General features: G+C 44.4%; 1 protein-coding gene across 2 annotated transcripts in view; it reads right to left on the bottom strand.

Moving 5' to 3' along the window:
• Nucleotides 1–14,390, bottom strand: part of RBMS1 (RNA binding motif single stranded interacting protein 1) — a 180,146-nt gene extending 165,756 nt beyond the window's left edge. Inside the window, exon 1 of one of the 2 annotated variants that reach the window (XM_048484132.1) lies at nt 13,908–14,390. In XM_048484132.1, coding sequence (XP_048340089.1) covers nt 13,908–13,982 — 75 coding nt within the window. In that variant the 5' untranslated portion in view covers nt 13,983–14,390. The remainder of the gene's footprint in view (nt 1–13,907) is intronic. The other variant, XM_048484131.1, reaches the window with a different exon arrangement.
• Nucleotides 14,391–23,039: the final 8,649 nt, after the last annotated feature.

Raw genomic sequence — 23,039 nt, 5'->3', positions numbered from 1 at the left:
CTTCAGAGCCGTCATCAGGGTGCTGTCAAAGCGAGGTCCGAGCCTCGAGGGAGGAGGGGGCTAGCGGACCCTGAGGGAATTGTGGGTGTGCATGCTTAATTTGCAACACAAAAGAGGGCTTGGATGCGCTTTTGGGTGATGGATGCATCCGGGAGACAAAGCAATCAGGCGATTAGGGGTAAATTTCACACACAAAGGGGGAGGGGGTCTTTCTTTGCAGGGAAAATGTACTTACCGTGACCTTGGTGGTTAACGCCGAGAGGCTGGAATGGTGCTGAATTTGTAATCGAATTATCTTGGGGAGATGCTGCCCGCCGAGACCGCTCCTTAAGGGGCGGCTTCGGTCGAGCGCCAGGGCCTGCATGCTGAATCCATACAGCTGCCCTGCGCTTTGGCAACCACCACCCACCCAGATCATGAGTGGATCTGTGTCTGCAGCACCCCCCTTAACTTGGGGCCTGTCCTGGCAGTGCTGCGGTACCAGGATGGGCCCAGATTTTAATCCAGGGAGGGCCAGTCAGCCAATTGGCCCTCCCGCCTTTGCTGGTTGAAAAATAGAAGGAAGGAAGGAGGGAGGGGGAACAGCTCCTGGGCGGAATTTAGGAGTGAATTCAGGAGACAATACAAAGGGTACGCAGAAGAAAGAAAAAGGAAGGTTTTGGAACTTTACCTTCCTCCTGTAAGGAGACCTTGGGCGGTTTGAACTGCTTCCTACCTTCACAGCGGAGGCTGTGTAAGGTAGGTGTGGCTGAGAGAGCCCCCAGGCATTGTGACTAGCCAGGTGTTCCCAGCGGAAAATGTGGGAGCACGGAAATAATTCTGGCTCCATATATAAACTTGTGCTACGCCAATGTGGTAATGTAGGCTCAGACAGCCAAAGAAAAGGGTTCTCAAGGAAAAGCTTTAAAGAAGAATTTGAGGGGGTAACTAAGGTGGCGGCGGCTCGAAGCAGGCTCCACAGGCATCCTAGGAACATGCACGAAGCTGTGTCCTGCTCAAGGCTGATGCTGTAATGGGTGAAACCTTTCAGGGCACTGGCACACATAATCAAAAGGAGAAAAAACTTTAATTGAGGCACAAGAGCATAGCTTAGAAGCTAATGGAAAAATCCCTCTTATGAGGGGAAAACTTTAGGGGTCTCTGAGAAGGGGCAAGACATACAGAACATATATAGGCATACAGAGCACATATAAAGTAATGAAGAGGGATTGCATCTCTGATTTGAGGTCTTGCTCTCTGGATCTTGCAGGGCGATTCCTTTGCAGGCTGTGATCCTGCTTTCCCTGAGGTACTGACGATTTTGCTGCCACTGGGAGCTTTGAGCTTAGGGCTTTGCACAGGCTCAGAGGCTATGAGATCTGGTTTGAACTCACAGCTGGAGAGGGCCAAGGGGGCTTCTTCTTCATGAAGGACTTTGGGCTTAAGGCCATTGTGCGAGCATCTTCCCCTTTCCATGCCTCATTGTCCTGTAGATTAGCTATGGGGCATTCTGAGGAGGGTTCAAAACGGCAGTCCTCTTGGTTAATGAGACGGACTGGGCATAGTGCCAGAATGTTACGTTCTCTTCCGTCAGCATTTCTTTCTGTTGCAATTCAGTGACTGTGGACTCTGCAGAGATTTTGAAATGCGCCGCCACTCTGGGGCACTGGCGGAGGCATGGTGACTTTGGAAGTAGAAGGGCTAGCAGAGCAGGAAGTATAGACGAGGGGAGCAAGCAACGAGATTTAGATTAGCTGAACTTAGATCAGACCTCGAGTGAAAGCATAGAGGCAGGATGATCGGATGAACTTGGCAGTTCCTGCGGGATGTTTGTCCACACCTGGATGTGGATGGCTCCCTGGTGCGTGGAGTCGATGACCCCTGGGATGATGAACAATCCCTGTTCAGCGGCAGAAGCTTTTGGCAAGACCAGCCCAATGGTCTCCGTGGGGATGGGATCACTACACTGAGCTGGAGCAGCGAAGATCTCATGGGGAGCTCCGGGGAAGGGTTTGAGGTGCGGATCTTGGTTCCGGGCTGGGAGATGCCCGGCGCTGGCCTCCCCAGCGGGCATTGGGAGCACCTGGTCTTAGACCTCCCTGGGGTCTTCGCCCTCTGGGGGGACCCCCTCCGACGGGCTGTAGGCCCCCCCCCACCGGGCAGCCTACAATCCTTACGGAAGTGTCCTGGCTTGTTGCAATTGAAACACTCGTCTCGGGGCTGTCTCATGGCAGCGGAGAGGGCTGGGGCTAGAAGGCTGGCTTGATGGGCGAAAGACCCGATATCCTGGCAAGCCTTAAGCATGTCGGCCAGTTCAGGGTTCCTACCTAGACCTGTGACTGCTTTGCGGCACTCAGCGGAGGCGTTCTCTTTGGCAAGGCGCTTAAGGAGTTCGCCCTGGGCCTCCTCGTTGTCAACCTGCCTTTTGAGGGCCTCTTGGAGCCTGTTCACGAATTCGGCATAGGGCTCCTGAGGCTTCTGCCGGACGCTAGAAAAGCTTTGGGCTGGCCGTCCGGTGCTGGGGACTTTCAAAAACGCCTTGTAGGCGAACGGTGGTTTTCCAGTCCTCCGAAACCATTAGGTGGTTCCTGGCGACTGCTTCCAACATGCCTCTCACATAGGGGCTGGTGATTCCTACGTCCCGCATTGCCTTGAGGAGCTCAGTGAGAATGTTGTAACCTAGGGGGCGGTACTCGACAACTCGCTGAATGATGCCATCCTCCCCCTCGTTATCTGTGTAGTGGATGGGGCACATGGCAAGGATGTCGGCATCGTCTTCCGTCAGGGTTTCCTTCTTTTGCAGATCGTGGCTAATACGCTCTGTTAGAGTTTTGAAACCCGCGCCATTACGTGGCGCCGACAGAGGTGCGGTGGCTTTAGAAAATGAAGGCGGAGCGAAGGGAGGAGGCGGCCGAGCCGCGGGAGAATTTGAAGGAGGCAGGGGAGCAAGGGGGGCAGAAGGAGGACAGGCGTCCAATTTAGAGGATAGAGAAAATTCCGGGGGTGAAACTGAAGTTGAAAGATCGAAAGGAGGGTGGCCTACAGCAAGGGAGCCATAGGTCTGCAGGCTGATGGCGACATAGCATTGTCTCCACGTCAGTAGCAGTGACACCGGCGCGCGAGGCTCTGTGCGAAGAGTGCGCCCGATGTTTTCCCAATCCTTAAGATTCAATGTCCCCCCCGCCGGGTACCATGGACATTGAGCTTCAATCTCCTCAACCAATTTGCGCAGCTCCCCTCTCTTTACGGGGACCCTGCCGCGTTTCGCTAACGCTTTTAGTTCGTTAACGTGCTTGTCATAAGCCCTGCTTTTGCAAGCTCCCATACTTACCGGTGTTCCGTTGGACGAGAGAGTGTCCTAGGACTCGGGTCCCTGGATGCGCCGATCCAGCGGACGGGCGATACCGAAGGTGGGTCCCTGGATGCGCCGATCCAGCGGACGTCGGTACCGCGGCCCTTTCCCAGGCGACGGTAAGCAGGGTGGAGGGTCGAGGATTCCCGGGTTTCGGCACCAGCTTGTAGTCGTGACCGCGAGGTCAGCGCAAGAACGACGAGACGCGGTGATAACATCTGGTGGAGAGTGCCAGCAGCGGGGAGCGGGTGTCCGTGTTCCTAGCGACTTCTACCGCGTGCTGGTTCCTGGCACCTTTATTATGATTCTAGCGGGGCGCAGTAGAAGGGCGGAACGGGGAACCGGGAGAGCAGGAGACTGAGAGATCATCATGTGATGCATGATCTCACCTGGCTGCTACGTGCGGAGAGGAGCATCAGCGTCTGGGCCTAATCCTCACCTGGGGGCAAGACCATTGTCCCTTTGTCTGGGACACCCGGTGGTTGTGAGCCAGGTAGTTCATGACCCGTGACTCATCGGGGGGTGAGGAGTGGGGGAGCGGTGCGACCAGAAGACCGTAGGAGCGCCGGTGTGCCAGCGCTCTACTTACGGCGCTGCTGGGTCATCCCTACACTAGTGTACAGTACTTTCACCAATCAGAAGGGGGTATTTAGCTGAAGCATTTTAGAGGGCTCTGGTGGGTGGATGCTGGTTGTGGGGGAAGCAGAAAAGTTTCATTATGATGAAGCTCTGCTGATGAAGAAGAAGAAGAGGAGGAGGAGGAGGAGTTTGAATTTATATCCCTCCTTTCTCTCCTGCAGGAGACTCAAAGGGGCTTACAATCTCCTTGCCCTTCCCCGCTCACAACAAACAGCCTGTGAGGTAGATGGGGCTGAGAGAGCTCCGAGAAGCTGTGACTAGCCCAAGGTCACCCAGCTGGCGTGTGTGGGAGTGTATAGGCTAATCTGAATTCCCCAGATAAGCTTCCACAGCTCAGGCGGCAGAGCTGGGAATCAAGCCCGGTTCCTCCAGATTAGATACACGAGCTCTTAACCTCCTACGCCACTGCTGCTCCTTGAATGCATGTACATATGTACCATGAACTTGCAACTGCAGCCGTAAGAACTTACAGAACATATGAAGTTTCTAGAAGTAGTTTGACCTCCTAGGAAAAATGCCATATACATACTAAGAATTATTGTGATTATTATGTCCAACTGAGCAGGATCTAAAGAAATACATGATGAGCAGGACAATCCTATACAGACTTACTCCACTTAAAATGCTAACATGACATAGGATTGCACTATTGGTAGGCCAGTCCTAACCTAGATGACCTAGGCTAGTTTGATCTCATCAGATCTCAAGCTAAGCAAGGTCAGTCCTGGTTAGTAATTGGATGGGAGGCCACCAAGAAATGCCAGGGTTGTTGTGCACAGGAAGGCAATGGTAATCCACCTCTGTAAGGCCCCTTCTGCACACGCAAAATAATGCGTTTTCAAACCACTTTCTCAACTGTTTGCAAGTGGATTTTGCTATTCTGCACAGCTTCAAAGCAGTTTGAAAGTGCATTATTCTGCATGTGCAGAATGAGTCTTAGGCCGTTTCCGCATGGCCACCTCGCGCCCCCACGCCGCCAAGAGTTCTGGCGGAAGGAAGTTCCGGCCGCTACAAGAAGAGTGCAAAGCGGCCAAGCAGAGGTCGCCGGTGAGAGAGGCGCTCCGCTTGAGCCGCCAAGCCCGCTCGACTCATGATAACGCCGCCTGCTGGCTGAAAGTTAGCCCATATCGCTGCCCTCCGGACTCTGGAGGTCGGAGGACAGTGTATGGGCCGCGACGCCAGCAGGCCACGACGAGACATCGTGAGTCAGACGAGTGAGGGAGACAGAAGTCTTCGGCGCGGTTCTCAGCAGCGCCGCCCGGAAGACGCTTCTCCCAACAACAACCCTTTAAAGGGTTGTTGTTTAGGGCGGCCTGACGCCGCCCTGGGGGGAGGGAAGCGCATTCAGGTCGCCGCTGCTGTGTTGCAGCAGCGGCGCCTGTGCGAACGGCGGCCTGGGGGTGGCGTTTTTACCGCCCCCAGGCCGTCGTTTATGGGCCGTGCGGAAACGGCCTGAGTCTCTTGCCTTGAAAATCCTACAGGGTTTCCAGAAATTGGCTATGACTTGATGGCATTTTACACATGCAGACATAAGTAGATCAATATTAAATACACTGGCCCCAACCCAACATAAAGCCAAGCATCTTGTGTACTGAAATCTATTGGGTTAAACAGAACTCTGTCTTTGTTGGACTGCGACAAGCCTGAGTTAGAGCTTCTTTATGCATCCAGTTAACTTGAGGAAGCAGTTTATCTGCCTCAATCTCTGATGTAAGAGTAAAGCAGATGTTTGTAAAAGTTAAAAGCAACTACAAAATCATCTTACTAATGCACCTAGTCAGATGGAATATCATCATTCCAGGGACAGTAGCCATGCTAGTCTGTTTGTAGTAAAATACAACAAAAGTCCAGTACCACATTAAAGACTAAGGCCCCTTTCCGCACACGCAAAATAATGTGTTTTCAAACCACTTTCACAACTGTTTGCAAGTGGATTTTGCCATTCTGCACAGCTTCAAAGAACACTGAAAGCAGTTTGAAAGTGCATTATTCTGCATGTGTGGAATGAGCCCAACATTATTTATTCCAGTTTAAGCACAATCTTGATCTTCTTTTAAAAACTCTATCTAGGTATTCCAGGACAGTCTTGTATTATCAGTCATGCTCATCAATCATGCAAATCATTTGCTGGTCTTAAAAATGCCACTGAATTTCTGTTCTATTGGGATAGCACAGTTACTTCCCCAGAATTTAAACTGAAAATTCACAGCAAACTATGCTGATGCATAGGACTGATGCATGGAGTAAGTATAAGGACACAAGAAACCATAAAAGCCTTTGAAATGATGCACTGTGCCATCAGCAGTGCCTAAGCAGAGTTGATGTCTTTCTGAAAACCCATTGTTACACAAGGGTGTAATGCTTAGGACTGAACTGTTAGACTTCCCAGAAAGATGACTGTTACCATCACATGTGGAAATTCATGACTGTCTCTCACAATATGGATGCACAAGTGATCAAGCCAGCCTCTGAAGAATGAAGTGTCCCATAAGTTCTGCATAGGTTCTTATGTTCTTATGTTCTAGGTGTTTAACATGCCGAAGAGTTGCTACAGGTAGGTGGGAAGCAAACCGATGAAACTGGAGAGGAATGTAACTGCAGACAACTCCTCCACAGGACAAGAGATAGCTTTAGCATTGTTTCATAGGAATGGAACAACTTTGGACCTGGTCAGTCTTTGGTAAATTGGGTTCTGTGCCTCAGGGAGAGTTTGGTTAGGTCTTCCTCAGCACTACTTTGAGGAGTATGGCTTCAGAACAGATGCAAGTAGACTGTTTGTTCTGTTTCCAGATGTGAGCCTCAGTAGGGAACATGAAAGAGAAAAGAGGCATTTAAGATAGCCTTTTTCCAGACAAACTGAGGCTGATTCCGCATGGGCCAAAAAAAGCGGTGTGAAAACGGTGTGAAAACAGTTTAAACCCTTTTACACTGTTTTAAACCCTTTTACACCATTTTCACACCGTTTTCACACTGCTGTTTTTGACCCATGCGGAATCAGCCTGAGAGTTTGGTCATCTACACAATGTGCAGCTTGAATTAACACCAACATTTTATCCTCAGTAAAGCTGGGATCCAGTGAATTTCCCATATCAATCCCCTGTCTTCCACTGATTTATGGAACCACTGATTCAACATCAAAAATCATATTCCTTAAAAAGAAAGAAGATCCAGAAGGAGCTTAAAGTCCAAAAGACAAACATTTGAATATGTTGGGGAACACCTGTGTAAAGAACAGATATAGGCATGGAGCCCTTCTACCTAGGACAAAGGTTTCCAACCTTTTGAGCCTGCAGGCACATTTGGAATTCTGACATTGAATGGACAGTACACAACAAAATGGCTGCTGCAAGAGGCAGAGCCAATCATGAATTGATTGCGACAGTTTTACTTTAGTAACTTAGGTCTCTTCCACACATGCAGAATAATGCACTTTCAATCCACTTTCAATCCACTTTGCAGCTGTGTAGCTAACTAGCAAGATTGGAAGTGCATTATTCTGCAAGTGTGGAAGGGGTCACAGTGTAGATTCTTGTGCTGCAGCGGCAGCTGCTGACAAAGCAACATTTTTTTAAAAAAAATCTGCACAGTCAATCAAATCTCCAATAGTCAATCAGAAGGCTTTCTGGGCAAAAGGCCTACCTGGCTCCACCCACTTCTTAAAAACACTTGCCGGGCACCAAAAAAGTTGTTGGTGGGAGCCATAGTGCCCACAGCCACCATGTTGGGACCTCTGGCCTTGAACTTTGAGGTCAGTCACTACTCTCGGCATGGACAAAGCAATGTGTCTACATAACACATCCCCCAATGAAATGAGCGGTAACCTCCATCCATGCAGAGGCTCCAAACGCACAAAGATCTCTGGAACAGAAAATTAAAATCACATCTGACAAATCCATTTACTCTTCCTAAGGAATTATAACCAGTCTCCCATTTTCCTTAGCAGAGTATATATTCCCACAAACAACATTTTATTTCCATTACTCTTAAGCCAATAAAACACAGTTTAGTAACTACTGTAATAATAGGAATATCTTCTGTTTTTGTTAGGGTAACTGAACAAGGATAAACTCAGATATAACAGCTGTTGCTTAAACCAAATTCTGCCATGTACAATGTAACACACATACATGGACATATGAAGCTAGCTTATACCGAATCAGACCACTGGTCCTTCAAAGTCAGTATTGTCTACCCAGACTGGAAGCAGCTCTCCAGAGTCTCAAGCGGAGGTCTTTCCCATTACCTACTGTCCAGTCGTTTTAGCACAGTGGTGGCAAACCTATGGCATGGGTGCCAGAGGTGGCACTCAGAGCCCTCTCTGTGGGCACGCACAAATAGAGTCTCCCCCCCCCCTACACACAGACATCTAGGCTGGCTTGGGCCAGTGGGCTCGATTATTAGCATTAAACCTAAGACCTAGTTTCGGGGAAGCAGTGTAGGTTACCCTGTTAAGTGCTGTTAAACCCCACTGATTTTCATGCAAGAATTAAAGCGCAATCCTTTACCTGAGAGTAAGATCAGTTGCTGGCAATGGGGCTTGCTTCTGAGTAAACCCTCCTAGGGTCGTGATTCACCCATAGGAAGAGTTGAGCGGTTGCTTCAAAGCAAAGCCACCGACTACCACCAAGCTTACTCCTGAGTAACGCACGCCTTGGAGACAACCGTTTTTTCTAAACTAAAACCTCAGTATTCAGGTTGAATTGCCGCGTTGGCACTTTGCGATAAATAAGTGGGTTTTGGGCTGCAATTTGGGCACTCAGTCTCGAAAAGGTTCTCTATCACTGTTTTAGGAGATGATGCCAGGGAATGAACCTGGGACCTTCTGCATTAAAAATGGAGGCTTTTCCACGAAGCCACAGCTGTATGAATGAAACAGCCGTCTGGCCAGAATTACCCATTGGCAATCAATGGCCACATGCAGCACAATCATCACTTTTACCTAAGCCCCAGTGATCCTATATTTGAAATCAATGTAGACTAAAAGTGTTCCCATAATTAAATTCCTAACCATGTTCAACATTGGGTTGCATGTTTAAAACAGAGTTATCCTATTTTAGTGGTACAACTCTTGTTTGGTTTTGGGTGAAAAAGGTGAATAATTGAAATTGTTGTCAAGCATGAATAAATTCGCAGCTGTTTGGAGAACAGACTGGCCCAAAGTATGGAATTTGCCATCTCTAGTCTAGATCAAGAGCTGTTGTTCTTTATGGCAGAATATCTTAACACATCTGTTTCTTCATTCTTAAAAACATGTAGAAGGGGAAAAAAGTTATCAAGTATCTTTTCAGCATGATAATGAATATCTTTTCAGAGGGATATCTGCTTTGCACTCCTCTTCAATATTATGAAAATTATTCCAATTAGACTTCGTTCAGATCAGTTTTAGAACAGTCTAACAGTCACTAAATTATAGCTAAAATCAATTGCTGATGTCACTAATTTTCTTTAAAGCTAACTGAGTTATAGGACTAGACTCAAATTCAAAAAGCTACACTGAAATGTTTTAATTTTCTATATAACACATTGAAGTAAAATGTACATTCTTATGGTCATTCTTCAACCCTGTTTTAAGGGTTGTAACAGCAACAATGCAATCCCTACGTAAAGTTATACCCTTCTAAGTCCATTGAAATCGATGAGTTTAGAAGGATATGGCTCTATTTAGGATTGCACTGTAACCCACCCAAAGGTTTCTCTTTAAAAGTTATTATCTATTCTTTTTCTTTTTATACCAAAAAAGGTACTGCTTTTAATTTGCCTACTTATTCCAGGCACTACACTGCAGTAACCCGAGTGGGGGAGGGACTAGACTCACTTTACCAGTGCCATCACAGCACAGTTTACCCAATATCTGGAGGCAAGTAATCCTTGTACTATGAATCAACATTTAATTATCAAATAGCAGGAGAGGACATTTTCTCACTGAAGATTCAGTCATAGTTTCTACCAAGAGGAATTCATATTAGGTGCGTGCATTAATAGGCTAGATCATAATGTATTGTTTTGCACCTTGCACTATTTTACCCACTGCTAGGAGAGTCAGCACTTGACCATGCGAAAGAAGCAACCAAACCAACTCCTCCTTAGACCCCTACTGGTTGCATTTATTTCTAACTCCTACTTTAATAGTGCGGATCAGCAATGCAAGTTAAGAATTCCTCCCATTTTCGTGAATTTGGGACACAGTTATTGCAATGTGATAGAACACCCATTCATTCTGATTCTGTTATAAAAACGGATCGTGATATTTTCCAAGCAATATAAATATCATGGATTCAATGCAGCCAAAACTGGTTCCCACTATCTTCAATGGGAAAAATTAGCAGTGCTGTCCTAAGCAGCGCTATGTTTGGTAAAGTCCACTGAAGTCAATGGGTTTCAAGAGGAAACGTTGCTTAGGACTGCACTTAAAACATTTGTTGAGTTCTCACATTGAAATCAACAAGACTTAAAAGTGTTTAACTTTGTCTAATAAAAGTTGTTTAACTTTGTCTAATAAAAATGTTCCCCTTCCTTATACCTGTGTGAAAATAGGCTTCTTCTCTTAAAGAACTAAATGGTAGAGAACGACTATGCAAAGAATACATAGGACTGAATCTTTCCATTTTGGAAGGATTCCTGGATCAACAATAGCTAGCATTAAGTTGGTAGGAAGGAACAAGGAGGCCACTGAATAACCACAACTGCTACTACCTACTACACCTATCCCAGATTACATTGTAGAAATAACAAGAATTGTTCAATGCCAGATGCAGCAAAAGACATTAAAATAGAGACTGGGTCATTGCAGCCCTTCTAAACATTTTAAATCAAGTGAACTCTTTTATGTCATTAAAATACCATATTTGATCTTAAAGAACACTAGATTTTTTTCTGCAGTTTTATGATATTTTTATAATAATATTTTTGCTACTGTGACCATAATCTTTAAACTCATTTTGGGGATCCATTGACTATACATTGTTAATTTGTCTGTTTTGGGGTAGCTATGTAACTTTAACTTAGATTTTTTTTAAAAAAAAGTTCTTGGTAGGTTTTATTATGCCAGAATATGCTATGAAAACCTGTGGCACGATATTGCTGTTGTCGGACAAAACCCAAAGGCACTCGAACTACTGGAGTATTTAAGCCTATCTGAGAGCGCTTTTTAAACTGAACTGCAATGCAAATGAGCCTTTGTGGATGAAAGCAATCTGAATACATGTTCATCCCAGATTTATGTAGAGACAAGAAACTGCTTACTTAAGCTATTGAATTATATAAAGTAGCTGTCTGTCTTTTCCCAACTGCAACAGTCTATGCTTTTTTCTGTTGTTTTTTTTACAAAAACCTCATCAACAGGATGTCAATGAAACAGGAAATTTGGATACAATCATTTTATCTAGGCATCCATAGATGTAGGTCAAATGGATATGTGTGCCGCTCTTATGAAACAAAGAGATGAAGAGTAATGTGATTTTAGACTATAATTTTATAGGAATGACTACAAGACATGTTTTGAAGATGTCATTGACTATAGAATAAATCAATATTAAATACTTTATACAGGAAGCACACTTTCAGAAAATGGTCCTTAAGGCTTTTCTCTAGATCATACCCTAATTACAAGTGCAAGCTTATTACAGTTTATCTCCCTCTTCAATTATTTACAGGGCAAAAAGGCAAGAAGGGCTACATTAGCTGTATTAAAATATTATGCACTTGGTTTTTCTATTATTAATGGCATACAAAAATAACTCAAGGTAACATATTCCTATACAAAAGTGCTTTTTTCACCTTCATGTATTTATTTATTATTCATAAACTGACATGTCGAAGAGTACAAAACAACGTCCTTTAGGCACCCATTCTGCATTACAGAGGCAATAAGGTTGCAATCCATCAAAGCTTGCATTATAAGTGTGCTTCCTTGGAAGCAAGTCCTGTTAAAATCATATACGTGCATGTTAAAAGAAATACAGCTCCGATCACATCACACAGGATGTTTAAAACACTTCCCATGTTAACAGTATCGCAAATGGCTGGATTCTGAAGCATCAGATAATGTGGGTACCTTTAAAAACTTGAGGCTCCTTTTGACTACATATTGCTACTCAACCAAGTTAATGGCGAAAGTGATTTGATTTCCAGTAAGAATTTGCCAGCTTCAAAAACAACACATCCATGTGTGGATAGTGACACCAAGTGAAAGATGTTGCAGATCCATGCTACTCAAAACAGAAGGTCAAAGGTACCCTAAGGAGGCACATGCAGTTGCCATGGGAGGTGTGAGCTCCTTCTCATTCCCCCTTATTATAGGATCAGAATTTCCGCCTACTTGTTACAGTCTGGCATTGCTCCATTTTATAACAAACAGACAAGAGTTAAAAACTTGAGCTCCTATCCTTAAGTCAGAACCATGAGGCTTTCTAGGTAGCTGAAATTCACAAATGGTCCTTGAGAACCCTTCCAGGTTTTACTTATCTTATAGTACATGCTTAAAATCCAGGGACTATTGAAGTTGTCAACAACAGAAGAATTGCATCAGTTCTTTCTAATATTTTCCCAAGTCAATACAGTCAGGGGACTTCCAGTGTTCACCAACACAGATCTGAGGTTCTAAATATTCTCAGCATCCACCTGAAATTGCCAGCATTTAAAAGGAACACTTACATTCACGGAATCTGGGAAACTTACTGTAACAAAAACATATCTGCCAGAACACCAAATCTGGCAAAGTTCACTCACTGTATGATCTGTGCATCATGTGTGATGCTGGTAGCTAGAGAACACCTAGGATGCTAAATATTCCAGACAGTTGATCCAATCAGCCCCGCATTTGCCAGTTTGCAGCATGATGTTTATAGAGCAGAGATACAGGCTGGCCTTGGAGATTCCACCAACATCTGCAGGGAGATACACATGCACAGCAAGCCACGGCAAACTCACATGAACAAAAACGCTGAACCAGAAATCTGCCCGTTGTCAAACTAGCAATGATGATGTACTTCCACTGAAAGTTTTCCTCCGCATAATTTCTACTTTCTTTTTTGAGACATCAGTAAGAAAGAGATACAGCCGCGTTTCCTTCAAATGTCAGCCACAACCAATTTTCATTTTAAACCGAGCCAGCTAATATTTAAATTTAGAAAACATATGGATATACACGTTTCAAAACACATTTAATTTTTAACACCCTTTCAAGTCTTGAGCCGCTGTTTCAAGAGTTACAGGTAACCTAAGGTTAAGCTGGGAGTTGCTGGGCACTTATAGAAGGACAGAAGCAATGGGTCAACTTAAATCCCATTTTGTTATGGTGCAGAATAAAGATGTCAAGGGTGACAGAAGGAAGGCTTCACTAAATTCCCAAGAAAGCAGGGGAGGGGAGTGAAATGCCCATCACTGCGCTGATCTCTATTTAGCATTGGGAGAGGGGGAGGGGAAAAGAGGGGGGGGGAAGGGTTAGAGCTTAGAACATGGCTCAGAAGTAGGTGAACAAAAATCGAACAAATCTCGGGAAGAAGGAGAAAGAGAAACGAGGGAAGAATGTGTAGAAAAGACAGGAGAAAAAAAAGGGGGGGGGATCAGATGTCCACGCAAAAAGGAAAAGATATGCTAGCCACAGAGGAAAAGGGTGCAAGAGACGGCAGTGTCACTACAGTCCTCCTTCCCAAACGCACACACATACACATGCCAAAAGGGAGCCGAGAAGCCAGAGTCAGGCACGGGCTGCAGACTCTTTCCTGCGCGCGCGAGACCCCGAGCGCGCGCGCCCGCCCGCCCGCTTGTAACCCGATGCCATTCCCCAACCCCTTCCCCCCCCCTTCCCTCGCGCGCCGCCGGCCCCTCACTGGCTATAGTTAGCAAGCCTGCAAACTGCAGCCCAGCCCCGCCGCCCCCCCGCCCCTCGTGCCCTTCCCTAGCCAAGAAGCGAGGAAGCAGCCCGGCGGTACCGTACCTTAGCCTGCAGATACTGGGGGTAGTAGTAGGTGGTGTACTGGGGGTACATCTGCTGTTTCCACACTTTGCCCATGAAGCTGGAATAAGGGAGCCCGCCGCGGAGGGATGAGGGGAGGGCACTTGACAGGGTGGGGAAGGGGGAAGGGGAGGAAAAGGACGAGACGGAGGAGGGGAGGGGAGCCCCTCTTGCTCTCCCTCGCTCGCGCCTTCTCTCCAAAGACCCCCGGATTCGCTTCTCGCTTCCCGGCGGTGGCCGCTGCTGCACCTCCTTCCTCAGCTCAGCCTCCTCCTGCACTCAAAGGAGGCGGCAGCAAGAGTCTGCAGAGGGCACCAAGGACAAGAGCTTCGTCTCTGCCCCCCCGCTCTCGTGCGTGCGTGCATGCGCGCGCGCGCCCCCAGGAGTTTCCTCCGAGCCCCGAGAGCCCCGCGCGCGCTGCCTGGAAAGCGGTCCAGACGAGCGTGAACTGCGGCTGCCGCGGCGGTGCCAGGCGAGGGCGAGGGCGAGGGAGGCGGCGCTTCATCCCAGCCTGGGCTGGAGGGCTGGGCTGGGCTGGGCTTCCGCCACTATAGGCGTCGGGTCCAGATGGAAGCGCGCAGAGGACCGGCCAGGAGGAAGCGGGGAAGGGGCGCGGAGGCAGCCAACGGAGCCCGCTGGTCCAGAGATTAAGTGCTTTTGGGCTGGAAGCCCCCCGGAGTGGGCAGCGGAGATTCCAGCACTGCATCGTGGTGGCAGCACGGCTCGACTTGGCTTGGCAGATTTGCCAAACCGTCAAACAAAACGTGCGGGCTTTGCAGACGTGTTCCTTCTTTCTCGTTGGGAGATCGTAGGAAGGCCGTTACCATCTTCAGAGAATCAGAATCTTCACAGGATTTGGGGTCTCAGCATCCTTTCTTCACAGAAGTGTGTGTGTGTGTGTGGGGGGGGGGTTAAAATGGCTTTTTGGAAACGAGGCCGCAGTTCATCCTCCTTTTAGGAAATACTCAAATTTCAAGATCCCATCCCAGTCCTGCAATCCATTCTCTGAGTTTATATACTTTTAATCCCCAAAACTATAGTGTTTGTAACTTGCAAATATTTTTTCAGACTTCTTTATACAACTCTTCATGGCACTTCTGAGATGGCAGGTCAAATTTGCTAACAGGTTACATTTTCCACTGTATCCTTAAGGAGATCTCCACAGTAATCAAATTAAAGAGAGAGAAGTGCCACAAGAATACAGATTGTTTGCCATTCTGAAGTGTTCACTGCTCTGACAGTTTGCTCCTACCACTCAGTGGTCCACGTTTTCGGGTTGTATGACACTCAATATCCTTTGAAACACTGTCATAATTGCTCACTAACTTCTTGCACACTTCTTCAAAATTGGACATGACCGTTCCAGATCAGCTACGCTAGCAGAGACTACAGTAGCACCTCCATCAGTAACAAAAAAGAGTATTTCATGATAAAGCATGCCTCACATGCTGTGACCTTTGAGAGGATTCATTGCTCAGTTCAACAACAGATAAACTCAGGGCCTGGCAAATGATTACTATTTTGGGGACCACAACCAAAAGAAGCTGTATTGCCCTGCACACTTTATTGAGGATATGCCCACTGAATTCTTTGGAGATAACTTTTGAGAGTACATACAAAGTAGTTTTACCAACTGACAAAAGTTTTACCAACTGACAAACAAAGTTTTAAAAACGATTAAATATAATGGGTTTAAATTGTATCTGGGGAAAGACTGTACAAATGGTTGTATGGCAGGAGTACATTGTGTGTGTGATAAAGGAAAAAGTGTGTTATACAAAAAACAAGCGTCATTTTTAACTAGAATGAAACAATGGCTTGGAACATGGTTACATGCACTTAGCTATATATAAGCTCATCTAATACATTAGGAGTTAAGCATTATTAAATACATTAAAATGCTTAAAACTGCTTATTAAATGCTTAAAACTGTCACCAGCCTATATACTTCAGATAAAGATTACATGATAGTGTTTTTTTCTATATCAAATCCATTAAGGCAGACTTATCTAATGAACCAGATGTGTTTCTGCACTCCTACATTCTTGCTAGGTGACCTTGGGCTAGTTACAGTTGTATGTCCCTTTTAAATCTTAGCTCAGTTGTCCCTCATTATCAGCAAGTTGTCAGTGCTTGGCCAGGAAATGAATTAATTAATTTGCTTGTTCCAATGTTTAGGAGCATCAACACGCACACGCGCACACACACACACAAATGAAATATGTTTAAAATACACACTTAAAACAAGATATGTTTAAATCCTAGTCTCCCCCATCAAGGTGATATACTCGGCAAATTTTAGAACGTACTATGTTATTGTGTATTTGTATGGTTTGCTCCCCAATCTAGCATTGTGTTGATTTATGTTGTACACCGCCCGGAGCCCCTCGGGGATAGCGCAGTATAAAAATCTAAATAATAAATAATAAATAAATAAATAGGGAAGCATATTTTTTTAATTATTTGCCCCCCCTCCCAGCTTTAAGTGCTTTACATATTTAAAAAGTATCATGAAGTATGCCAGGAAGAACTGGGATGCAACTACAAGAAAACATGTTAATCGAGTCTCAGTCCCATTTGCAGGTAAGACTTTGCATTTAGTGCCAGCTGAACATTCTAAATGATTGACATTCCTATATTTTGACATCTTGGGCAAAAGGTCTCTTTACCCAAACACCTTGGTTTAAATTCAGGGGTCTAATCAAGGAGGCCTCACTGCTTCCATCTCTACTACTGGGGGTGTATAGCAAGGCTGTGTATTTTTCTGTTTAATCTCATTGAAGCAATCTGGTTCCCATTCTAAACAAGTTTATTCCTGTCCTTCAAAATCAGTTGATCTTAAAATTAATGCTTTATTATATGCTAATGATGCAGCCGTTCTTTTTTTCAAACCAAACTGAGTTTCTCACCCAAACTTAAGGATTTTTCAAAATATTGCAGAAATGAGAATATATGGAAATGAACTATGATAAAACTAAAGTCACAGCCTTTTTGAGAAGCAGTTCAGTTTAGACAGCCCGTGGTGTGATGTTTTCTAGGTCAAGTACAATTCTATAAGTATTTGGGCATTGTGTTTCATTCTGGTAAATGGACTACACATTTCGGGTGGTACAAGCAAACACAAAAACAATCTGTTGGAACAATTATTTGATTCTGTTGTGTCAAAGGTGAATGGTCTGCTACAGTTCATGTTCACAGGTCTAAAGCGATGCCTCATTTACTTTATAGGTTACCTATCTGATTTGATGTATGCAGTCTGTAGAGAATTCAGGTTCAGTTCCTCAGAACTGTTCTTGGATCCCTGAATGTGTAACAGTGACAGTTATGAGCCTCAGGGTGGGGTTATATTTACTAACAGCTACTGCAACCAGCGCAGCCATCGCACTCTGGATGAGTATTTTACCATAGAGGGAGGGAAGGCAGCATCGTATAGTCCAACCTGATTAGATCTCAGAAGCTAAGGAGTGTCAGAACTTGGATGGGAAACCAGAGGTGTAGCTGGACCAAACTGCGCCCAGTGAGCAGTGTGTTTTTTCTGCCCCCCCCATGGCTCCCCACAGCACTTCCCACCCCTTCCCCTCTTTCCACATTTACCTTAGTTCCTTTTCTTTTTCTAGTACTTTTTCAGGCTGAAAAAAGTGGCCTCTTCACAGTTCAGGCTAAAAACTGTCTGAGGAACTATACTTCCCAGGAGACCTTGTGAGTCCCAGGGTCTCCTGGGAACTGTAGTTCCTCAGGCCGATTTTGAGCCTGAACTGTAAATAGGCCACTTTTTTCAGCCTGAAAAAGTACTAGAAAAAGAAAAGGAACTAAGGTAAGTGTGGGAAGGGGGCAGGGGAGGCGCCGTGGGGGGGCTGCATAGGGGGTTGCAAGAAAAAGGGGGAGGGGCCAGGGGGCAATTTTCTGCCCCCCAGGCATGCGGCCGGTGCGCGATGCACCCCCCTCCCCCTTTCCGCTCCGCCACTATGGGAGACCACCCCCAAGGAAGACTCTGCAGAGGAAGGCAATGGCAAAAAATCTCTTCTTTTGATTTGCCTTGAAACCCCCTTCTTGCTATTGCTGTAAGTAGGCTGCAAGCAGACCACACTCTACGAATGCACATTTGCCATAGAGATCCATATTTTAGTTTTACCCTTTAGTATTGAAAGATGCACTAGGAAAAAATGGGACACCGTCTTTGGGGACCAATAGAATAGAACTCCTCATGAAACTTGAACCCTGGTACTGTGGACAGGCACCAGCTGCAAATTTAGTGCCTCTAGCCTAAAAAAAAAACAAAAACAGCACCACACAACCTTTCTACCCGCTCAGATAACTACTCACAGGCTATAATTGAGCTAAACGAATTCAGATTCCTGAATAAAACCCGAATCCAAATACTGAATTTGGGGTGGTCATGAATACCAATATTTTTTGGCTACAATATACCCAAAGCCAAAGAATTCTGATGATTTACTGCACACCTTCCTGACCACAGGAGATTACTGACTGAGTCACCCGAGCAGTAAGAACAGAGAATAATTCCAACCACCTTGAAAGAGGCAGACATGAAACCACTCCTTAAAAAGCAGGCCTAGAAGATTTAGACAACTATTGTCCCATAGCAAGTATTTCCTTATTGAGCAAGGTGCTTAAACAAATAGAAGTTGTATGATTATAAGCTTTCTTTGAATATTACCATTTCAAGGGAAAGAGTCAAATAGTCTGTGACATGGTTAAATTTCATGTATCTCTCTGGTTGCCAGCCTCAAAGCAGTGCCTGGAGATCTCCCAGAATTACAACTCTTCTCCAGAGTACAGAGATCAGTTTGCCTTAGAAAAATGTCAACGTTCAAGGGCAGACTGCATGGAATTTTACCCTGCTACGTTCCCTCTCCTCCACTAATCCCATCTTTCCTTGGATCCACCTCCAAATCGCCAAGAATTTCCCAACCCAAAGTCGGCAATCGTACTGTTAGTGGTTTTTAATATTAGATATTGTGGATGACCGACATACCACATTTGGGTGGTTCTGTCTCTACTTAGCTGACCAGTTTTATAGGGTGGTCTGGGAAGCCACTGCACTACTCTATGATATCTTATACATGGATCCTCACAGAGTTCCTATTTATCCTTTATCTTATAAAATGTCCAAAAAGTACAACAAAGAAGTCTATATGAAACAACTGAGAGAGATTGTTCAGAGCTATGGACCGAAGTGTCTATTCCTCCTTTCAGGTGAGCCAGCAGATGCCCTAATGGATCGGCTAGATGACTGTCATAAAGCAAGGCGCAATCCAGACGAGACTGAAGTAAATAAGGCCAATTTAGGTTTGTGAACTATCGTGGATACTTAAGACTCAGATGCACAGCCTAGGTGTACTTTTAAACTAGGGGTCCCAGACAAAGACACATTTTTTCATCTGTGGCACATAGTACTTCAACTAGCTTCAGCTAGTTTTCCAGCTTCTTTAGGATTTGGCTACAGATATCTTTGCTCTGGAGGATCACAGCTGTGTTGGAATACTGTACTGAATTGTGCTGTACATGGGACTATGATGACTGATTGAATTCTTCAGCTGGTTCAAAATGTGTCAGCTAGGCTGCTAGCAGGTAAAAATCACAATGAGCTTAACTGTTTTAAAAGATCTGCACAGGCTACCAGCTTGCTATCAGGTACAATTCAAAGCACTGACTATTTCTTAAACTGGAATGTATAGGACTGCACTGGAATTCTTATTATGAAACATTTAGGGAGTTTTTAAACAGTTTTATTGATCATTTAAAAGCTGGGTGCTGCAAGGTAAATATTTATATGAGTAGACAAGGTATAAATATTTTAAACAAATAAATAACAAGAAGGGAATATTCCGAGTTGCTCTACCAGAATTTTTTGCTAAAAGCAAATGTAGGTCACCACCTTTTCGGTTATATGATCCTCTTGCTTCATGGCAAGAGCAGGAAGCAGCCTTGTTTCAAAGGACTGAATGATCTTTCAAGTTCTTGCTCTGTTCGGAAGACAGTGCACTCAACTCATGCCATATGTGGATAGTAGTAAGAAAAGTCAGCAACCATCTGCCCCAGAGGCAGGGACCTGTGCCTACTATCTGTGCCATAACAACTGTCTGTTATACCTTGACAAAAGGAGTTTGTACCAGTGTGTCTGATAAGGTGGAAAAGGCCAGGTTTTGCAGACAGCTTTCTAAACAATATAACTGCAACTTTTAGTAAGGAAAAATTGTTACTGTCTTTCTTTTTCATGCTACAGAGTCACCCATCTCATAAGTTACATTTTATGTGCTTGATTTGCTAGACAGTTACTTTGACCCCTTCTGCACACGGAGATTAATGCATTTTCAAACCACTTTCACAACTGTTCGCAAGTGGATTTTGCTATTCTGCAGAGCTTCAAAGAGCACTGAAAGCAGTTTGAAAGTGCATTATTCTGTATGTGCGGAAGGAGCCTTTTATTTCTTGATAAAATAGTGAAAAAAATTAAGGGTTGCCTCTAGGGTTGCCAAGTTCAGTTTGAGGAATTCCAGGTGATTTGGGGGCAGAGCCTGCGAAGGATGGAGGTTGGAGAGAGAAAAGAACACAAGAAGTATGTTCCACCTTCTGAAGCTGCCATTTTCTCCAGGGAACAGATCTATGTAGTCTGGGAATTAGTTATAATTCCAGGAGAAATCCAGGCCCAATTTAAGGTTGGCCACCCTAACCTTAATCCAGTATGGGTGCAGTTTTGGCTTCTTTTATGTGCCAATATTTCTCTAAAGTGAACTGCTGGAAATAAGTAGAACTTCTATAAATATTTATTTATTTACTTCATTTATGCTCTGCCTTACCCAATGGGAACCCATCATTGCTTACATTGTTCTCTCTTCCATTTTATCCTCACAACAACATGAAACATGCATTTGGTATCTGTAAGGGAGGAATTTGTGTTATACAGAGAAATGGCATAATCCTAACCAAATGCTACTGTCCTAAGCAATCTCATTTAAAAGTAAATCCTATTGAGACCTGTGATAATTATTTCTGACAAAACATTAATATGATTGGGTTGTTATTCCCAGGCAAATTGTGTCTTCTTATGATGGAGAGGTAAGGGAGCTAGATATCCCAATTCCGAAAGGTATACTCACAAAATTGTTTGTGGAGCCTGTCAGAATCTATGCGTTCCAAGACAAGGCTGTCTTCCTTCCATTTCTGAATCAGTCCATTGTGGTTTTCAGAGTTTGTTCTAGCGTGTATCTGGAAACATTTGTCCTGTGGAAATTAACCTTGTTTTCCCTTTTGTATTTGGCTGTATGGGGATTTAATAAAGAGACCAACTATGGAAAAAAAAACCCCAAATGAGTAAAAAGAAGACCTAAAGATATGAAACTGCCTCTTTCCTTTGCTGCTCTTTTGTGAGATGGGACCCACAAAAGCTCATGCCCTGCCAGAAATGGTGTTAGTTTTTTAGGTGCTACTGGACTTTTGCTCTCTTCTAAATAAAATCATATGAGCCTCAGAGGCATCTGTTTGCAGTTTTTGTTAGTTTATTAAACCAAGGGTCAAATAAGACATAAGTGAAGATCCTAGCATATTTTATGCTTAAGGAACCCACCATTAAAACGTTATGAAAATGGTCTCTGTATGTTTTTAAGCAAAAAGAGTGCAACAATAGAGAAGGAATTTAACTCTGCATTCTCCCATGCCTTTCCTCGTTGTATCCTAATGCGTGATGCATATTTCTTCCAACCAGGCTCATTTCCAGCTCAACTGTGGAATTAAATATTTAGACACAGGAATGCAGCAAGATAATGGGAAGAGAAGGGACAGGATCTCGTTCCCTTTGCCCTATGCTTAAAAAAAAAATCTGTACCCATCACTTTGTTTACACTAAAACCCCAGGACTGCTCTCTTTCTTATTATATTTTTGTGGTCTGATTTCTGCTTCGTTGAATAGCCAAGCATCCACGTTCCTGCTTTGCAAGTAGGAATTTTAATTATCTGCAAAACAAGACTTACTTTCTCATATCTGTCTGAGAAGTTGGCAAGGAGGATCTTTTGAGTGAGGGACACCATGTCAAATGTGATCCATTTGGGAAAGGAGAAAAGATACAGCCACAAACGTGCACCCCGTGGAAACTAACAGGAAGAAACAACCTCCCCTATAAAGACAGTAAACACATGTTGAAATGAAAATGAAGGGTGGAAAAAAAAAAGTTCAAACGAAAACAAACTAAACACAAACATTTTTTTTAAATGTGCACATCTCTACCCAGGTCAGCGGCTGAAATGTCAAATTCCAACAGAAACCTCAGAAGGATCTTAGTGTTCTAAGAGCAAGTAGAAAGAATGACCCAAGAAGAACAGAAAGTTTCCAGAGCAGCAGGAACAGATTGGGTGAACATTAAGAACAACCAGGGTTTATTCTCAGCTTTTTTCCTTTACGACACCAACAGCCAGTGCTCTGCCCCATCCGCCCAACCTAAATGGAGGAAACAAGAGGGGAGGGAAAACAGCAAAGAAAAATAACAACAATATTAGGTAAACTGATTCTCAGAAACACAGCCTCAGGCAATCGCTTACAGTAAGTTGTCTTCATTCAAATATTTGTATAATATGTCATTTTTCTCAGTAAAATGATATGGTAATTTAAAAGCAATCCTAAGGAAGTCTATTCAGTATCCTACTGAGGTCAATGAAGCATATTCCTGGGAAAGTGATCTTAAATGGCACTGTTAGATAGATGCTTATCGATGCAGAATTAATTTATTCCAACCATAAAATGAATTCTGGGAAGATTATTTTTATCGAAGAAATGGTAAAATGGAAATGGGGTAAGTCCTTGCACTCCCTCCCCCACAACTGCTACTTGTCCAATTCTGCTGGCTTCTTTTAGGGGGAAAGATATAGGAAAGGGGGGGGGGCTCAACCCCAGGTACGTCAATAATTATATAATAATCCAGCTAACTCCAATGCTTTATAATCAAAATAAGTATGTAATAAGTGTGCACATCATGCAAAATTAAAATGAATAATTAAAAAACAAGCATTCTGGAAACCAGATTCCAACATATATTCCACAGAAATCACCCAATATATAACTCAGGTGTTGCTACACATACAATGGATGAAAATACCAGT

Source organism: Sphaerodactylus townsendi, linkage group LG02, assembly GCF_021028975.2.
Source record: "Sphaerodactylus townsendi isolate TG3544 linkage group LG02, MPM_Stown_v2.3, whole genome shotgun sequence".
NCBI lineage: Eukaryota > Metazoa > Chordata > Lepidosauria > Squamata > Sphaerodactylidae > Sphaerodactylus > Sphaerodactylus townsendi.
Note: the sequence above shows the minus strand (reverse complement) of the source record. Positions and strands in the feature narration are given on the sequence as shown.